This window comes from Alligator mississippiensis, chromosome 10, assembly GCF_030867095.1.
Source record: "Alligator mississippiensis isolate rAllMis1 chromosome 10, rAllMis1, whole genome shotgun sequence".
In the NCBI taxonomy this organism is placed as follows: domain Eukaryota; kingdom Metazoa; phylum Chordata; order Crocodylia; family Alligatoridae; genus Alligator; species Alligator mississippiensis.
The window spans coordinates 8894211-8913916 of record NC_081833.1 but is presented as its reverse complement, the minus strand read 5'-3'; the positions used below and the strand labels follow the sequence as shown (position 1 = coordinate 8913916).

The 19706-nt window shown below is 43.9% G+C and overlaps 1 protein-coding gene across 2 annotated transcripts in view; it reads left to right on the top strand.

The window, feature by feature from the left end:
* TMEM132D (transmembrane protein 132D) overlaps nt 1–19706 on the top strand; it is a 465160-nt gene that overhangs the window by 41842 nt on the left and 403612 nt on the right. Inside the window, exon 1 of one of the 2 annotated variants that reach the window (XM_059713430.1) lies at nt 9707–9935. The exons of the other annotated variant lie outside the window; for it this stretch is intronic. Coding sequence (XP_059569413.1) covers nt 9857–9935 — 79 coding nt within the window. The 5' untranslated portion in view covers nt 9707–9856. Of the gene's footprint in view, nt 1–9706; nt 9936–19706 lie in introns of those variants that run through there. 2 annotated transcript variants of the gene reach the window in all.

The window sequence follows — 19706 nt, the reverse complement described above, 5'->3', positions numbered from 1 at the left end:
ATTGTTTTAGCATTTTGCCTGACCATCGGGCTGGGAAAAGAAACTCAGCCCTGGTGGGCTAACTTCTCAACCCTAGCCCCACGATTGGGCTGGGGAAATGAACTCAGCCCAGCTGGACTGACTTCCCATCCCCAGCCCAATCGCAACCCTCGGAAGGGGAACTGAGCCTGAGCTGTGATCGGCTTCCCGCAGCCCGGCAGCCGGAGACAGGGAGAGCCAGGGCTGCGCGCCCGGCTGCTGCTGGGAACGCAGCCCTCGTTCTCCCATCTCCCACCACCTCGCTGCTGGCTGCTACAAAACTCAAAACATTTTGAAACGTTTCGACTACCCTTGTATTGTTTGAAGGCTATTTCAAAGCCCTTTGTTTTGACTCGATTTTGCTGTTTCATGCTCGAAATAAGTCAAAACATTGTCGAATTGAAACAGCCAGTGAAATTTCACACAGCCCTAGTAAGCAGCATACTACCACATTGTGGGGAGATGGGGGTTAGTCTTTTAATCTAAGAGGGATTTTTTTTTTCCCTTTCTGAATGGGAAGAATAGATCAGTCTGTGCCATTCAGGTATGGAGCTCAGGCATGACAAAACAATTAACAAAGTCTCTGGAACATGTAGCATTTAGATCACTGTTGGCAGTGTGTTGTACATCAGAGCATTGTCCAACATGCAGACTTGGGATGAGAAGGAAAAGGGATGGTGAATAGGTTTGCATTTATTCTATACTAGGCAACTACAAGGGAGCACTTGTGTTTCAAATATTAAACGAGCTCCTTATTAAGAAAATTATTTTACTTAGGTGTTTCAAATGCGGTTAGCTTTCCAGCTATGTGCACACAGCTATGTGCTACCCTGGCTTGTAGGCGCTTTCTCCAAACTCTCCTCCTGCAGTCTCTCTCCCTCATTTCAGGTTGCAGGGTGGGTATTACAAAAGCATTGGCTCAACTGCTGGTCTTAAATGCCTCCAGACAAGGCTGCTCTAGAAACTGAAAGAACCTGACTGAGCTGGTAATCAGCCAGGGCCTGACCTTACAGCAGGGGACTCAAAAAAACCCCTGTTGAAATAATTTGTTCTGGCCGTTAGAGGTCTTCACTGGTGCTGTTTTTCAGCTTTCCATTCTGCAGTTCATCTTCCAAGAGCACCACATGCATCTCCCCTTATGTCTATGCCTCTGCTCCCCTGTGCAGATGTGCATCTTGAATTGCTGGAGAAAAAAGATCCATCTGAAAATACACCCTTTAGAAAAGTGCTCCAAGTGAAGGGCAAGGAGAATAATTTCTTCCTGGGGTGTCACTCCTTTCTTCTGCCATTGCAGGTGACTTGGTATAACATACCTGGGGATCTGAGAGGCAAGAGGATGGCATTGTAGGACCCTGCAATAGGACTAAGGGCAGCAGAGGAGTGAGAACTCCTGTGTGTCTCAAGAGGAGCGTTCTTGTCTTCCATTCATTTCTATAATTTATAAATTATATAAATGTCATAAATTGATCATGTGTCCTTTAAAAAAAAAACTGCAAAAAGAAAGCACGAGCTGCTAATGTGAGCATACATCCATATTCAATCAAGGATATAACTAATTAATGGCACCAAAGGTACAAAATGGTAGCCTAACCCTTCGGTCCTTATTTAGGGCAACCTTCCTCAGTAGTCAAAGGGATGTTTGCCTATGTAAGGACTACAATTTAGGACGCACAATATTTTTTGAATCATATTTGACTATCGGCAAAATGAAAGTTTAAGCCACTCTGTAAGCACAAATGACAAACCGAATTGAAAGCTGCGGTCCAGTTCTTCCTTTGAGAATGGCGTTCTTTTCTACAGGAATCTTTCTACGATCAAGAGCAGAAAATAGCTATTTGGCACATGTAGCTGCAGCATAAAAACTGAAGTAAATAAGCTCAAGTGTCATTTGCCAGAATATTATATTAAAAAACATTTAGCTATCTAGCTACCTATCTAACATGCAAGCTCTCTGTGCTTTCCACCTCCTAGCTGCCTATACTGTAACCTAGGAAATTGTATAATGAAGTGTAGATTACAAAACAAAAAGATCTTCAGGGGAAATTGTTTTAATCCATAGAATTATTTCTAAATACTTATATGGCCAACATAGTATTAGAGTGCCTTGCAAACATTCATGAATTTATCCTTGTAGTCCCCTAGGAAAGACGTTGTTAAAGTCTGAGAAGAGAGGAGCTGCATGCCTGGAGTCTGCAGCAGATCCACGAGCCCACCCCACATCTCCAGAAACCCACTTCTAGCGCCTTTACAGAGAAGTATTCCTTCCCCACTTCCTTCGGTCTGCAATCTAAATACATTTTTCTCTTGCTTTAATGAAGGTCCTTAAATTTTTACAATGACAGTCTTGTTTATCTAAAACATTATTAGCATTATTTAACAATGGCATTTATTTAATTGGATAGCTTAGCTGCTTAAAGTGCATGTCGTGTCATTTGTGTCCTTCCTAAATGACAAACGCTTCCTTTTATTTTTATCCCTGCAACTAGATGGAACAGATTTGTATGTTAATTATTTATAGTATCTTTATTATATTTAATTTCATTTGGGGGGAGCACATCAACCCACTGTGCTGAAGGCTGCAATAACTTTCATTCCCATCATTAACTGAAATGACTTTAAGGGGCGGGGGGATATATATATATATATGTGACATTGTTTAAGTGACATGGTTCATGCATGCTCTTGATCAGACTGTTTACAAGACTTATCATAACAGAAAACTAGCATACGCTGGTGTAATATTTAATTCACTGATGTCTGGTATAGACTCCCACTTCATAACAGGCACAGTCTTTGCTGCAACGAGTAATCTTCCTTGGTCTATGATCTGTGGGAGATTACACAATCCAGAAAGGAAATGGGTACTGACAGTCAGTGTGGTACGTATTATATTTTCATGAGTTAAGCATTTTCCATGGTCAGGCCTAACTAGGGGAAGTCTTATGATTTTACTCTTCTTGGATAATCCACCTGGGCTTTACACAGCTTGTCCCCTGTCACTGCTGTGCTCTAAAAATATCTACTAAGATGCACTGTGCTTTCAAAGAATGCATGATGGGATAGCGCTATAAAGATTTCCAACAGCACCGCATTTTTTTTATTTTATGCCACTTATCTTCTCTTTCCCCCTTTAATTTTATCTTTACTTCTTCACCTGTCAAGCTTGGTAGTTGCCATTAAAGAGTCAGTTTCTGCTAACAGCCACCATCCAGATAACATATTATCCCCATAATTAGGAGATATCACTGATTGCCAACTGTTGGCTCTTTACTAGCTTCTGCTGGAAGCAAAGCTGTCACTGATTCTTGGCATTTAAGTGCCAAAGGAGCCCCTGTGAACATATTCTCCAGCCAGCTATATGCACGGGCCACAGACTTGCTGCCTGAAGGTTGATTAAAGCACACGGTTTTTAAAATGATCTAATTGTGTCTTAGGCATGCTAAACGAAGTAGAGTCTACATGGTAGAGTACGCTGCTCCAAAATTTGATCATCTTCAGTGCTAGAAAACAGTTTTATTTACATGTTGAATTTATTTAACTTCACCGTTTACCTACTGGATCCTGTTTTGCCTTCATCTCCCAGACCAAAAGGCCTCTGCTAGCAGGTATCTCTTTTGTCTGCAAGTACATATACACAGCAATAAGGTCATTTTTCAACCTGCTTCCTGACGAGCTGAATACTAGATTGAGCTCCTTAAGCCTCTATCACAAAACGTTTCCTCCCCCAGGCCATTTCTGTGGTCTTTTTTGAATTCTCCACTATTTCCCTGCTTTCTTCCTAATGTACCAGCAGAAAGGGACACATTGCATTGGTAGCAATTGTAACAGTGCTGTATATAGAAAGCACTTCTCTGTTTCCCCAATATCTGTTTTTTATGCATTTAAGGATCACTTCAGACCTTTTGCCCTTGTGTTGAGGCAGTTGCTTGTAAATGACTCCCAAGTCCTTTTTTGACTTGCTGCTTTCCCACTCTATAGGAATAATCTGTATTCTTTGTTCCCAGATGTATTACTTTGCAGTCAGCTGTGTCAAAGCACATTTTATTGGCCTGTGACCAGTTAAACAGATAATTCAGATCACCTTGTAGGAGCAGTCTTTTTTCCTGTTGTTTGCTAATCCAAAAGATTTTCAATTATCTAGACCACTGATAAAACCATTGAGTAGCATTGAAACAAGAACCAATCATTAGGCTACCACCCTGCTAACATCCCCACTCACTGATGGCTCAGCTACCGGCTACATTTTGAGATCTGTCAATTTTTAATCCATTTAATGGATGCCTTGGTTATTCTCCTTCAGCTGAGATGCCACATGGTACTCATTGCTATGGGGGGTGTATCCCATATAGACAACTATCCCATAAAGTGTATATGCAAACCTATGCAATGGTTTGAAATTTATGCTGCAGTATGTCAAATGTAGAATTTTACAAAGTGATTATCATAGCATTACCACACACCCCTATTGCACAGTCCTCCCACCAACACTATTAGAAGGGAAAGCCGCCTCACTTTACTCAACTTTTTGCAGTGGAATTATTCTGGTGTTGTGGAAACTGGAGGTGCACCGATACATTGTTCCCATATCGGATCGGCACCAATATAAGGAAGATGGACAGTATCGGCACTTGGCTTTTTTTGGCTGATGTGGCTGATAATGTTGCTGATAAATGCCCTGTGCGTGCATGCAGCTGCACGGCAAAGAGCACAGCCCGGCAGCATGGAGAGCAGCTGGGTCTGGCTGGTAAGCCTGTTGTGAAGGAAGGGGCATGGGGGTGGAGGTAGATGGAGGCCCCATTGGTGTGGAGGGGAGGGAGTGGGTCCGGGGCAGGAGCAGGCACTGCACAGCTGGGGCTGGGTGTGGGATGGAGCTCTGAGAAGCTCATCCAGAGGATGCTGGGGGGGAGGAGGTGGCTCCCACAGTTGCACACACCCCAGGAGCTCATGGGGGAATGTGCCCCCAGATCCACCACTACCAGCTGGGGCCGGGGTGATGCTGGGCTATTCCTGGCAGGGGGCTGGAGCAGGATGCACTTGGAGAGGCCAGCAGCAGTGCTGGGAGGGGGACTATGGTGAATTTTGGGGTGGCTGCAGCCCCCTGTTGTAGCCCCACTCCCAGCTCTGCTGCAGTGCAGCCCAGCCCCCCACCAGGAAGAAGCCAGCACCGCCCTGGCCTCAGCCCAGCCCAGCCCAGCCCACAGCAGCAGCCTGCCTTTGCCCTGCACACGATCCAGGGGCACACACCACCATGCCTTCCCAGGGCACAAATAGTGGCAGGAGCCACCCTCCCCTGTGCCCACCCACATGAGCTGCTTGTGGCTCCATCTCGTGCCCCAGTCCCACTCCCTCCCTCACCGCTGGAGCCTTGACCTACTCCCCTTTTCCTTCACCCTCCTCACTCTTCCCGTCACAACAGACTTACCAGCCAGATGCTGCTCTCCACTCTGCCTGGCTGCATATCAGCAACTGGATCATTATTGGCCAATATGGCTCGGTAAAATGGCCATTGGTGTCAGCCCAAAAAATCTCTGTCACCTGTAGTGCAAACAGAAGATTTAATTACTTATCTGGCATGAGCTCTGTGGTTCGAAGTGGCAGAAGCTAGAAACTATGATTTTGTAAGGCACAGCAGCTGAACTACACAGCTATTGCTAGTAACAGCTTATTACTTCTGGGGGCTCCTCTGCTACTCTTTCAATCCCATTTGATTGTCTGAATAGCACCTATACCTGTGTCCAGTATGTTAGAATATGAACAAGATACCTAACTAATGCACTGTAGTCTAACTGGCCCCAAATGGCTACAAATACTGGTGTGTTTATACAAACCTTCTGAAGTCTAGATTTTTCATGCAATCCCACAGGGGCTTTTCTAGGATGTGGACCAGGAAGCCTGAAGCAAATGAACCTTGATGTAGGAATTAAGGATAAATGTAGCTCTTTAGGCTAAGTGGAAGGACTGGCAGTAGATTAAGAATGAGAGGATGAGTGAGAAGGGGGATAGGTGGGAGAATCTACTATTATTAATTACTTGGACCATCTAACACAGAATTGCCCCAGGATTCATAAACACAATATTCTTTGCAGAGCTGTGGCTTAAGGATTATAGCAATTGTCTGCCACATTTCTCAAATGAAAATATTACCCAAATCTCATTTAGCAGAGAAAGCAGAATAAATGCATGCAAGTAGAATCAAACTGGTATAATAAATAAAAAAGAAATTGCAACTGGATGTAGTTTACCCTGTGAGCTCCATTTTATAATAAGAGATATTTTATTACACCATTTACTAACCATGTGTTCAATCAATATAAAACCTTAATAATGTAACAAGATCCCGCAATATTTTCTGACAAGCACTTGTAAATTTTTTTGGACTGCTACTTGTTAAACCAAGATTAAATGTGGCTATTAACATCTTGCAATAATGTTGTAGGAAAAAAGCCTTTATTTCTTTCACTGTGCATGAAATGGCCAGTTGGAAAGTGTTGGAGAGTGCTCTATTACACCTTGCTGAATCTGTGCACTTAAAAAAAAAAAAAAAAAAAAAAAAAAAAAAAAAAAAAAAGAAAAGTTATTATTGTATATAAAGTCCTCTGAACACAATCATAGTTGCCTGTGACTATGTGACTAGGCAATGCCAAAGAGGACTGAAAGCTAAACAAAAAGTAAATGTTCCTGCATAGTGTCACTTCAGATCAAATAATATATGGCATCCTATATGTAGTCCAGTTGATATCATGCATTTAATCCAGATGAATACTTAGTGATAAGATTATTACTTGCTGGGTAATGGTGGCATTAGTGTGACTAATGTGAGTTTAAACCTGAGAGTAAACTGTCTTGAAATTATGCTGGTTATCACTTAAGTGCTAATGATTTTCTTATATGGCAGATAAAATCAATTAGGGTCAGACTGTGAACACCCTCCCCCTCCCACTGGGAAACAGCTCTTCGCACAAGAAGTGCCCCTGAGTTCACTGGAGCTGTCTGAGAGTGCGAATGAACAGAGGAAAGAGTTCACAATCTGGGTCTTAAAAGGCAAAAGTTAAAAACCTGGAGTTGTTTTCATTAGGTAACACATTTGCTACATGAAGCACTGAATAAAGGGTCACACTTTTATCATCCGAGATGGGGGAGCAGGCATAAACTGGTACAAAGATCTGGGTTCTGTTCCAATTCAAGTGTCCCTTTGAATTTAGTTTTCCCATCTATAGTGGGAACTAATATGAGGGAATCATCCACCTCTGTAAAGAACAGTTATCTCTACAGATGAAAAATCCAGTAGACTTAAATAACCTGGATACCGTAGACGTAAATACTTTTAAGAGCAACTTGCATATTAGTGCGATGTGCACTGTGTAAATTCTTGCCTTGCACTGAGAAGTTACCCAAAGCCTTCTTGCAGGTGTGCTCATTTGTAACAAAGGAGAGATGGTAAAGGCGTTTCCCCAAAAGAATTAAGGCTGGCTGAACTAGTAGTAAGCTCCTCTCTTGCCTTCAACAGCCAGAGAAGAAGTGTTGGACAGCAAATAGAGTAACAAAGGAGAAGAGCTGCCTGTACATTTTTTTTTTTTTTTTTTTTTTGGTTGAAACTGAGGTCACTTGGAAAATGTCGATGAAACTCAAATGTCACAACTTTGCATTGATTTGTGACCATTTCCCCAAAACAATGTTTCAAAGGAAGTATTTTGTGCTTCAAAATGAATGATGTGTTTTAAAATATTGCATTTGTTTTGTGTTGTTTCATGATTTAGTGGGAGTGGCGTATTCTGACACGGTGTGCCATGCTGCCTTTACTGCCATGCAGCGATGCCGATAGATAACAAGTGGAATATTTGATCAAATTTCCATTTCAAATTGAGAGTATCTGTTACTTAGTCATGATTGCAACTTATTATTGTCTAGATCAAAGCATCTCCTGTTTGTGTTGGAGTGAAACAGCTTGACACACAGAACAAGAGAAAAAGCACTCCGTGAACTTATTAGAGTTCTTCATTATTCCAGGAAAAAAAAAAATTATTTCAAGCTACCACCGGAAAAGATTTTTCTCAGGTTGTTTTAGAAGCTTGCTACTTGTTGCCAGATGTCTAAATCCCTTTTAAATTAAGATTGTTTGCTCCATGGTATAGAGGATAGGTATAAAATTCTGGTTTGGGATGTTTAGTAAATTAAGCCTGACTAGAGAGTACGTTCTCATAATATTTCAACACCAATCTTTCAAACTTAGAGATCCTGACAATGATCCAACTTCTAGTCCTTCTACGAAATGCACCAATCCTTTTGATGTTCAAATAGAGATTCAATGGCTTTGATTCCCCTTCTCTCTCAGTGCAAATCAGAGCAAGTCTAATGAAGTCAGGGAGATTTCAGTGGTATGAAACCAATATAAATGAGATCCAAATCAGGTGCAGCCTCTGAGTCTTTGTAGTAAAAGATCTTATTTTCCAGGACAACGAAGGCTAATAATTGCTTGGTAAAGCATTTTGCTGTGCGCTAATAGTGTAATAATTTTGGAAGATAAAACACTTTGGGAAAATATAACAATATACCTCTTCATACTCCATGAGCTTTATACACAGCCTGCTTGGCAGTAACCAAGTATGTTTAGTTTCAGAAATTGAATCTCCTTTTAAATAAGGAAAGTGGGGACTCCTGGCATCTCACCCATGTGGCCTTTAAAACATTTATGCATGTATTCTGGCATTGGTTCCCTAGACTTAATTATGCACAGCAACAAAGCAGACTATTCGATGGGGGGGGGAAAAGCACTCCTGTCTATATTGTGCATCTTTTTCCTCCCATCCCACCTGAGAAAAGCAGCAGTAATGACTGGTGTTATGTCTTCCTTGACCAGAAAACAAGCAAATTTGAAGTCGTGGCACTATAGCACGAGGCCCTTCCTTCTTACTTCTTTCACTCAGAATGCAGAAGTCTCTTGACACCTCCTAATCCCAGTTTTTTGAGGATTACTCCATTAAAAGCATACATTTAAGAAGCCACCTTCCCCCAGGCCCTATTTTATATCCAGTTTTCATACATCATAATTTCTCCCCCCATGATCACTCTCTTAGTTTCCTTAGCTGTGAACTTTCTTACTGAAGCAGTATGAATTATTATAGAAGGGCTTTCCAAGAGGTTTCCCCCTCTGTGCTTCAACTCCAAGTTATGAGGGGAGTGGGAGGGACGGGTGTTAGGGTGTCGATTGTAACTAATTTTTCCCTCCATAGGTTGCCTGGGGATTTATCAGTAAAATTATTCTCCTCTCCCTGCTTGCTTCCAAGTCAGCTCCTGCTCTGCTGTGCTCTAGCTGTGCTCGCTAACCCCAGCACAGCTGGAGAAGAATTCAGGAGTCTTAAGCAGAGAAAATCTTCTTCATGGGGGGATTAGGAAGGAGAGGGAGGATGGCTTTGTTTATAAGTACTTTTTTTTCTGCTATAGCTAAAAAAAATAGTAGCATATCAGTCCCCCCCCCAAGCTTAGCTGGTCTAGTCTTAAACTCCAAAGAAACCCCGGGTTCTAAGAACTCAGGTCTCTTCTCTTTATTCATTGCTATCATTCACTCTTAGTATGTTTGGCCCAGCTGTACTTGCTTAGTTGAGTGATTAAGCAAGCTTCTTTGCATCTGTAACTAATTAATTTACTGACTGGCCATGCAGATACCCTCAGTCACCCAAGGAAGCCTTTGAAAATACTAGTTCAGGGTCATTGCAGAGATGTAAGCTTATCTTGCTGGGATCCTTTGACCCTCGCTGACTTTCTGCCCTTGGGGCAGGGGCTGGACTCGATCTCCTGAGGTCCTTTCCAGCCTGAATGTCTATGAAATCTACTGGAAGGAATGATCGTGTCAACAGGATTTTTCAAGCCAGTGCCATGTTGTGTCAGGGGGCCTGAAGGAGCTGCATATCCTGCCACTTGTGAGTGTGCTCACTTGTTTGAAGTTGTTGTATATAAAGACCCCTCTGTGAAGAAAGTTTATCTTTCATGTTTTAGAGAGGGTGTTGTACCTTTGTTCTTTTACTGAAGAAAGCTTAAGATGAGAATGAAAAAATTGTCGGTGATTTGCAAATGGGTAGTTATGCTACAACTTGGTATTGTAGCCTTGACTCTGTAAAACACGAGAGAGATGCTACTTTTGCACCAGGCCTCTGGTCCTGTCTGCTTTAACAAACCAACCAACCATATGTCCTAGTCTAGATCCCCATTACCTTTATGTTGGGGAAAGTTAATGGGAGCCTAGCACATGAGATCCCCACACCTGCCATTTGTATCGGTACTGTTAGCATAGGTGTGCGCCCTAAGTGATGCAGTATTGCGAGGGTTATATTCTTGGTTGATGGTGAAAGACTATTTAACAAATGAAGTGCATGGATTTGTTATAACCCGATCTCCGCTGTCCATCCTTTGTCCAGAAAGCAGAGAGCATTCCTTATGGCCTTCCTGGTAAAGCAAAGGAGGACTCTTTCCAAGCCTGTCTCCCACGTAATACTTCACAGAGCTACATTAAACAGACACTAGTAGGTCAGCCCATATTCACTTAGTTTAAGTCTTCTTTGTGCATTCCTGAAAATCCTGGAAGCATTCATTACAAACCCATCTATGCAATTGGTGCAGGCTTTAGATAAGTTAGCAGGGCCAGCATAGTGAAATGCAACAGCCTTAACTAAAGCCAATGTGACAACATGCATTTTGATTCCTGAACTTCCATTCGGTCCCTTTCAAGACCATTTTTGTTTAAAATAATCATAGCAATGAAGATGGTCCTGGGAAAATTCCTCTAGAAAAAGGAGAGATAAGAGCTGAAATACTGCTACAGATGGACATTGTGATGCTACACTTGCTCACATACTTACTTTGGACTCGATGGGATTTTACGATAGTAAAATGAAGCAGTTGCATAAATATTTTCAGGATTGGGGCTCTCCCTAGGAGCCAGTTGTCCATGAAGAGACAAGGCATGGGATACACCCTGCACTTCTTGTTCGTGCTAATCCCTGGATTTGATTGCAATGAAATATAGGATTGGATCCTAAAGCTGAAGGCTTGTACTCAAAAGGAAATGATAAGTTTTGAAGATTTATTAGAAACTACGAGAGAAGTGAAAGTCTTCTCAGCTATGGAAAAAGAAATTTGAATATACTACATGTTTAGCAGTGTTTTTTTCAGCTGAAGAGCAGTTGTGTCAAAGTTGTTGGGTTTTGCATCAGTGCTGTAGACTGTGAAATGATGTTTTCAGCTGTTTGTGTTCACCTGTTACATATGCATATGTAATAATAGTATGATTGCAGGCAACCTGTAATAGTCAAATGTCAGAAATTTATAAAGTAGTACTTTGCTTTTCATGCATACTACCTCTTTCATAATCAGTAACTTCCAGAAGAAAATTTAGCATGAATTGACTTTGCCCTCTCAGACACCTTGCCAAGAAGAAGGGTAGGCCCATTTTACAGTCTAGTATACTGAGGCTCAAAGAAAGCTAGCTGACTTGTGCAAGATCACACAGCTAATCAGTAGCACAGCCAACGAAACACCCTAAAAGTCCTGGTTCCCAGTCCCATGTTTTAACCTCTAAAGGTACATTTTCCCCCATTCCCCCTGACAAAAGTGTTTTAAGTCAGTTAGGCAAAGAATACCAATGAACTCTGAACGAGCCTATTTTGGTTGCTATTGAAAACTTTAGTGGTAGACACTTCTCGTATTCCGGTTTTCTCCATTCATGTGCGTTCATTCTCCTACTAGTGTCTTTTCCTATGGAAGTTGTTGGCATTGGAGGCAGTTGGAGAAACTCCAGTGAAACTATATCCCATCATAACATACAGCTCTATTAATCAAAATGCTTCATGAAATCAGATTTTTCTTGCTGGTCTGGAAGGAAGGCAGGAAGAAAAATTCAAACAATGTTGATAGAGGATATTTTAATTTTCCACTTTGAAATCCTATCTTCTCTTGCTTTTTGTATTGTAATGCAGTCTTCAAAAAGTTTTGTTTCGATATCTATTTTTATGTATTTTGTCCTTCACAAAGCCTTTTGGTGGTCTTGCTCTTATTTAGAAAGTACAAAAAATCCATCTTATTTGGATGTCCCTGCACATCTGTGATGTGCATCGCCAGCTAAGTGGGCAGGTTAAAAGTGCCTTGATGGTCTTGCTTAAATCTCAGAGTGAAGCATATGAAAACCTGATGTCTGTTTGTAGCTTCACCCTGCACACCCTGTATAACCTTGAGTTTCCCACAGCTTGACTCCATTTCCTATTCTGCTTATAAGAAATACTGCCTCCCCTCTTTGGATGTGGGGGTGAGAACGGATTCAATTTTGTGAAGTGCCCCAGGACCCTTGAAGGGCAGAAGTTTTAATTTAAGAGCCAAGCATTGGATTCAAATCCATAATAACAAGTACAGGGCATTTCTTGGAAACATTGGCTTGATGGCCCTTGTTTATGCTCATTAACCCCCAGACAAGCTTGTCATTAACGTCCCCCATCAAAGTGGTTCTGCGTGAGCTGAAAATTTGCCCCTGAGAAGAGTTATGCCTATATCTTGAAGGGAAGAATTGAGTCCATCCTATTTACAGATATGGTCGGGCTTCTGGCCTTGCACACCTTGCAAATCCACACTTAGTGTGCTAGACAGGGATCCAGTGCATTCGTTACCGATTTCCCGCAGGGTGTACCCGGCTTCGACTGGAGCTTTGGATAGGTGCAGTTGTAGATGTCATAATAAACAAATGTACTCTTGAATATCCTCGGTGACTAAACTACTTGGATATGTTTCAGTATGCTATCATCAGAACCTTTCAGTGAGAACAGAGCTGTAATCCCCATTTATTGTTACTTGTAATTAATAGAGAAAGAAAATGATATAGCTTTCAAGCTCGCTGGCTCTGTAGATGCATGAGTAATACCTTGAGTGGCAGCCCAGCCTACACAGGGAAAGGGGGAGGGGGGGAATTCAAGGATGAACTACCATTGCTCATCCCAAAAGCAGAAAACTCAAGAGTCCTTGATGTTTCATTTCTCTCCAAAGACGTCCCAGTTGGAACAAGCAGAACACTGACTTCGATGAGAGGGCCACTAATTACGCAGACGGCGAACTGCATATGCTAGGACACGTGTTGAGCAATACTCGACAGAGATAATCAAGAACATTCAAAGTGCGCTTTGGAAGAAAATGTCGTTTCTACAAAACAGAATTTTGCACGGGGAAGACTTTGATTTTGCTGAACTTTCTTGATCTTTATTTTTTTTTTTTTAATTGGGGAGAATCAAAAGAAAATTTGAACTGAGCAGCTAAACCGAAAGGTTTGGGTTTGTAGAACTGAATTGCAGCTCCGCAAGGGTGTTTTGATGTGGATCTATGTTCCCATGAACATCAGTGGTACTTCAAAGAAGCTGCTGTTTTGACAACTGCAGGCCTCCATCCTAATCTGGACCAGGCGCCTAGGCTGTGATGCAGCAGAGCCCTCGTGTTGGTTCAGTTCCACAGGCCGAAGGATTTGGGTTTTGTTTTGACCCCAAATGCAATAGTTTGTTGTAGTGTTGTTGGGGATCAGGGGAGGGGAGGGAAGCCATTTTTTTTAATATCACTCTTTGAAATAGTGAAGAAAGCAACTTCTTTCTGAACTCTCAGTTTGCAAAAGTTGGAGTTGTTCTGTTTACTCGGCCGAAGCAGAGTCTTCCTTTTTAACATGCGAGGGAAATGTCACCGGTGCCAGTAGCCAAGTGGTCAGAGGCGGGTTTAATTGAGTAGTAAAAAATGTCATCACCTGCTAAAGCCTTGCTACACACTTAGGGACCTATTGGTGCAACTGAACTGATGGCTGCAGCACTGGGAAACATCAGGCTAAAATTTCTTCCGGTATATAAAGACATTGATTAGCTGAAAGCCACCATGATGTACAAGAGGGTGTATCACAAGGTTAATCACAAGGAGTTGGATTTTTCCCTGTAGTCTCTCTCTGCCCTGTGCTTCTTTGCTCTTTGTGTGTAGCAGAAAAGCACTTTATTGTGCTGCATTTTGGAGAAGCAACTTTTCGCGCTCTCTTTCTGACAAAAGCAGTGCCAGAGTGTAGTACGGTTCCTAGTCGCACACCAAAAACAGCAGGCTGATGGGCCATGCCAGTTGAGGTGGCGGTGCCTGCTAATTAGCAACAATAGTGCCCATGGTCCAACATGTCAGCTATAGGTTGGATTGAACCCCACAAATTCAACCTGTGTAGAGTAATGAGCTCCATTAGATGGTCTGTGCAAACCTGGGCCAGATTCAAGGACGCCAACCTCAGTTACTTTTTTCTTGGGTATCCAGTCCCGTTACCTTTTCCTTCAACTCTGCCAACGTAACTTTAATCCCACCTTCCACCTCTTCAGCTTTCCAATTTTGCATGTCATTTCATAACCACATGGCAGAACACTCTTTTTTTAAGGTTTCTTGCTCTCTTTCTGCTTGTTCGTGGTGCTAATGCATTTCCTCCTCCAGTACGAGAGCAGCCAATGTTTACAGCGCGGAGGTTAAAACATGAAAAGTGCCTTTTTGTTGCTCTCTCCCAAGCACTGCTTCCAGACTCGAGATGTGAAATATAGTACAACGTGGGAGCTGTTACCCACATACTGTAAAGACTTTCTGCCATATGTTCTCCCATCTGTGATAAGAAATGAGGATTGCTGTATTAAAGAAAGGAAAAAACAAATGCGCGTGACAGTAATTGAATTGTGTGCAACACTACTGTCTGTGTAGTGTGGTTTGGTTTGGTTTTTCCCTTCTTTCCAACTCTTTCTTTTTCCCCTTGTGGTCAATTAGATCTCTCTGTTAGTGTCTCCAGGTGATATTAGTACAATTATTGCCAATCAACCACTTTCTTGTTGCTCGGATATTTTTTTGAGTGGGGTTACCCATCCCTTCTCTTGTGGCCAAGGTCCTGGCCACCATCACCTGCTGAAAGGGCAGCTAGAGCTCATGTAGGATGAACTGCACTCCTGTGCAGAAGGGCTGCATTTCAGGGACTTTCAGCCAAAGAACAAGTTTCACTCAAGGGAGAATGTGAGTTATAATCCTGGGTGCTAATTTGGCCCTCTTTGATATTTAGGGAGACTTTTTCCAGGGAAACAAGTGATGACAAGACTTTGTCTGTCTCCTTTTAGGGTTTCCTTCTAGACAAAGAAGATCTTCTTTTTGGGGGGGGGCAGGAGGTGGTGGATGGGACTCAGAAGAGACCTGAGAATAGAAGCAGATAGTATGTGTGGCATCATGGCAGCAGTCACTGCAAGTGGTGAATTTTGATGGGGAGGGAAATATGGTTGTCTTTAGTGTTTGGATTTTTTTAAATACAGGGCTGCAAGTCCAGCATTAGCTAGCTGTAGAATAGAGAGATAAATATATAAACCCTCTTGGTGTTTGTGCCTGCAAATGGGTGCAAAAATGTGAAACCTCATGGGGATGTCATGGAGATGAATTCAGGGTGGTAAACTTTGGTGGGCTCCTTTGATGAAAGCTCCTATCCGTTGCAAAGTGTAGTTGTTCAGTTTTATATTGGGATTATTTAATCCCCAGTTGCTGTACATCCGACTTCTAAGTATTGTGATCAAGTCTAAGTTATATGTAGTAGAGAAATATGAAAGTAATGAGCGGAGGGTAGAGGTGTGTTATGTGGCAGACGGTTGCATGCACAGCTCCTGCCTCTTGATCGATACCTGCCTTTCAAAAGGTGTAAAGACAGATTTCCAAAGCTGGTGGGGATCTGAACACCCAATTCCCAAACAGCACCAATAAACAAATGAAATATTTGCAAACACTGGAAGGCTTCTACTCCTGTGTAAAAATGGAGTGACTTGACTGGCAACAGTGGAGTTGCACTGGAAACATGATTGGAATGAATGCCAAAAAATCACGAACCATGCGCTGCACTCACCTGTGACGATCTCTGCCTACCCATCCACTTACGTGCATGCTCTCTCTCATTTTCCTCCTCATTGGTTAGTGTAATTTTAGGATTGCCTCTTTTTGATTTTGCCTTTAGCCCGATTGTACGCTGATTTGTTTTTTCTAGACTCGTAAGATTTTCGGGTTGGTTTAGTGGCAAAAATCTTTTTCAAAGTTGTTGATATGAAATAACCTTTTTCTTTTAACACCCACTAAGTGACCTCAATATGGTGCCCTAGATTTGTTTTAGCGATAGAGGTATAGCTCTGTTACTTAACCCTTAGTGCAGCTGCAGGAGGATGAAGCACACAAAGGTACCTTCTCTTCCTTTCAGCAGGTTACCTGCTGTAGTCCCGATAAGCTAGAGAAACATGGCTTATTTGCAGCTCCATACCGTATTCCCAAAGTACCATGCCATCATGGCTTAGTCCTATAACTTCGATTTCTGGAAGCTTCCAGATATCCAGATAAGGTTCTTTGGGTAAATGTAATATTTGTTATTAGACCAACTAAATAGTTGAAATAAAATGTTCTTTGCAAGCTTACAGGTACAAAATCCTGGTGGGATTCATCCCATGACTGGGCAGTACATATTGAGGGCTATAGATTGTATAGAAAGGACAGGTCGGGGAAGAAAGGGGGAGGGGTTGCGCTTTATGTCAGTGAGCAATATACATCAACCCTCATCAAGACAGAAACCGAGGTTGAGGAAGTAGAAGGATTGTGGGTTAGGCTACATGGGGGGCAAGGAGAAAGGGATTTGGTGGTAGGGGTCTGCTACAGACCCCCACACCAAGGGGAAGAAATAGATGCAGGGCTCCTGAGGCAACTCTCGGAGACCATAAAAGCTAGAGGCGGTAGTCATGGGGGACCTAAACTACCCAGACATCTGCTGGGAGATGCAGACAGCAAGGTCCCATCGCTCACGCAGGTTTCTAACCTGTGTACAGGACCTCCACCTGACACAGGAGGTGCATGGTCCCACTAGGGGGAATGCCATATTGGATCTGGTATTGGCGACGGGAGATGACATGATCGGGGACCTCCAGATCGGTAGCCATTTGGGAGACAGTGATCACCTTATAATAGAATTCAACATAAGACGGCGAGTGGGTAAGGTAACTAGTAGGGTGAAAGTGCTAGACTTTAGGAAAGCTGATCTCGATGCACTCAGGCGATTAGTCAAGGAAGCACTGCAGAGTAGGAGTTTTGAAGTGATGGGAGCCCAGGAAGGGTGGCTGTGCCTAAAGGAAACGATCCTTCAGGCACAAAGCAAGACGATCCCCAAGCGAGGCAAAAGAGGGAAAGGGGCCAGGAGGCTTCCATGGCTGACCAGAGAAATCCAGGGCAGCCTAAGGGCCAAAAGGGGAGCACATAAAAAGTGGAAACAGGGTGGGATCACTAAAGATGAATATACCTCCTCTGCTCGTGCTTGTAGGGAGGCAGTTAGGCGGGCCAAAGCTACCATGGAGCTGAGGATGGCAACCCAAGTAAAGGACAACAAGAAATTGTTTTTTAGATATATTGGGAGTAAAAAGAAGGCCCAGGGAGGAATAGGACCGCTGCTAAATGGGCAGAAACAATTGGTGACAGATAGGGGGGACAAGGCTGAACTCCTCAACGAGTTCTTTGCCTCAGTGTTCCTAAGTGAGGGGCACGACAAGTCTCTCACTGGGGTTGTAGAGAGGCAGCAGCAAGATGCCAGACTGCCATGCGTAGATCCTGAGGTGGTGCAGAGTCACTTGGAAGAACTGGATGCCTTTAAGTCGGCAGGCCCGGATGGGCTCCATCCGAGGGTGCTGAAGGCACTGGACGACATCATTGCAGAGCCACTAGCGGGAATATTCAAACACTCGTGGTGCACGGGCCAAGTCCCAGAAGACTGGAAAAGGGCTAACGTGGTCCCCATTTTCAAAAAGGGGAGGAAGGAGGACCCGGGCAACTATAGGCCAGTCAGTCTCACCTCCATCCTTGGTAAAGTCTTTGAAAAAATTATCAAGGCTCACATTTGTGAGAGCCTGGCAGGGCAAATTATGCTGAGGGGAAACCAGCACGGGTTTGTGGTGGGCAGATCGTGCCTGACCAACCTAGTCTCTTTCTATGACCAGGTTACGAAACACCTGGACACAGGAGGAGGGGTGGATGTCGTATACTTAGACTTCAGGAAGGCCTTCGATACGGTGTCCCGCCCCATACTGGTGAACAAGTTAAGAGGCTGTGATGTGGACGACTGCACAGTCCGGTGGGTGGCGAATTGGCTAGAGGGTCGCACCCAAAGAGTCGTGATAGATGGGTCGGTCTCGACCTGGAAGGGTGTGGGCAGTGGGGTCCCGCAGGGTTCGGTCCTTGGACCGATACTCTTTAATGTCTTCATCAGTGACTTGGACGAGGGAGTCAAATGTACTCTGTCCAAGTTTGCAGATGACACAAAGCTATGGGGAGAAGTGGACACGCCGGAGGGCAGGGAACAGCTGCAGGCAGACCTGGACAGGTTGGACAAATGGGCAGAAAACAACAGGATGCAGTTCAACAAGGAGAAATGCAAAGTGCTGCACCTAGGGAGGAAAAATGTCCAGCACACCTACAGCCTAGGGAATGACCTGCTGGGTGGCACAGAGGTGGAAAGGGATCTTGGAGTCCTAGTAGACTCCAAGATGAACATGAGCCGGCAGTGTGACGAAGCCATCAGAAAAGCCAATGGCACTTCATCGTGCATCAGCAGATGCATGACGAATAGGTCCAGGGAGGTGATACTTCCCCTCTATAGGGCGTTGGTCAGACCGCAGTTGGAGTACTGCGTGCAATTCTGGGCGCCACACTTCAAGAAGGATGCGGATAACCTGGAGAGGGTCCAGAGAAGGGCAACTCGTATGGTCAAGGGCCTGCAGACCAAGCCCTACGAGGAGAGACTAGAGAAACTGGACCTCTTCAGCCTCCGCAAGAGAAGGTTGAGAGGCAACCTTGTGGCTGCCTATAAGTTCATCACGGGGGCACAGAAGGGAATTGGTGAGGATTTATTCACCAAGGCGCCCCCGGGGGTTACAAGAAACAATGGCCACAAGCTAGCGGAGAGCAGATTTAGACTGGACATTAGGAAGAACTTCTTCACAGTTCGAGTGGCCAAGGTCTGGAACAGGCTCCCAAGGGAGGTGGTGCTCTCCCCTACCCTGGGGGTCTTCAAGAGGAGGTTAGATGAGTATCTAGCTGGGGTCATCTAGACCCAGCACTCTTTCCTGCTTATGCAGGGGGTCGGACTTGATGATCTATTGAGGTCCCTTCCGACCCTAACATCTATGAATCTATGAAAAATAGGCAGTGGAAGGCCAGGGCTAATGGGGCTTAGCTCCTACAAACTAATTTTGTGGCAACTGGTGACAGCAGCATCACCACGGCACTGCTGTCCTGCAGCACTCGACACCGCTCAGTTTGCAGCCAGGCCAGCGCCCCGTGCCTGCTCAGCACCACGCAGCTCCGCTGCCCCAGCATCACTGCCACACCCTGCCGCTGCAGTGCTAGGGTCAGTGCCCCTACTGCATGCTCCTCTGCAGCTGTGTACAGCACCAGTGTGTGCTGGCCCCACAACGGCCCTGCAGGAGGGTGGGGAGGGGGTCAGCCCCCCCAATAATATTTACTCAGCCCCCACAAATAACGGGGGGCAGAGGGAAGAATGTAGCTGCTAAAATTCAGACAGGTTACCTAGGGTTATCAGATGTTAGGCAGGTTATGATGTGCCATAAATCCAATGTCTATATTTAGTCCATGATTTTTTGTATCCA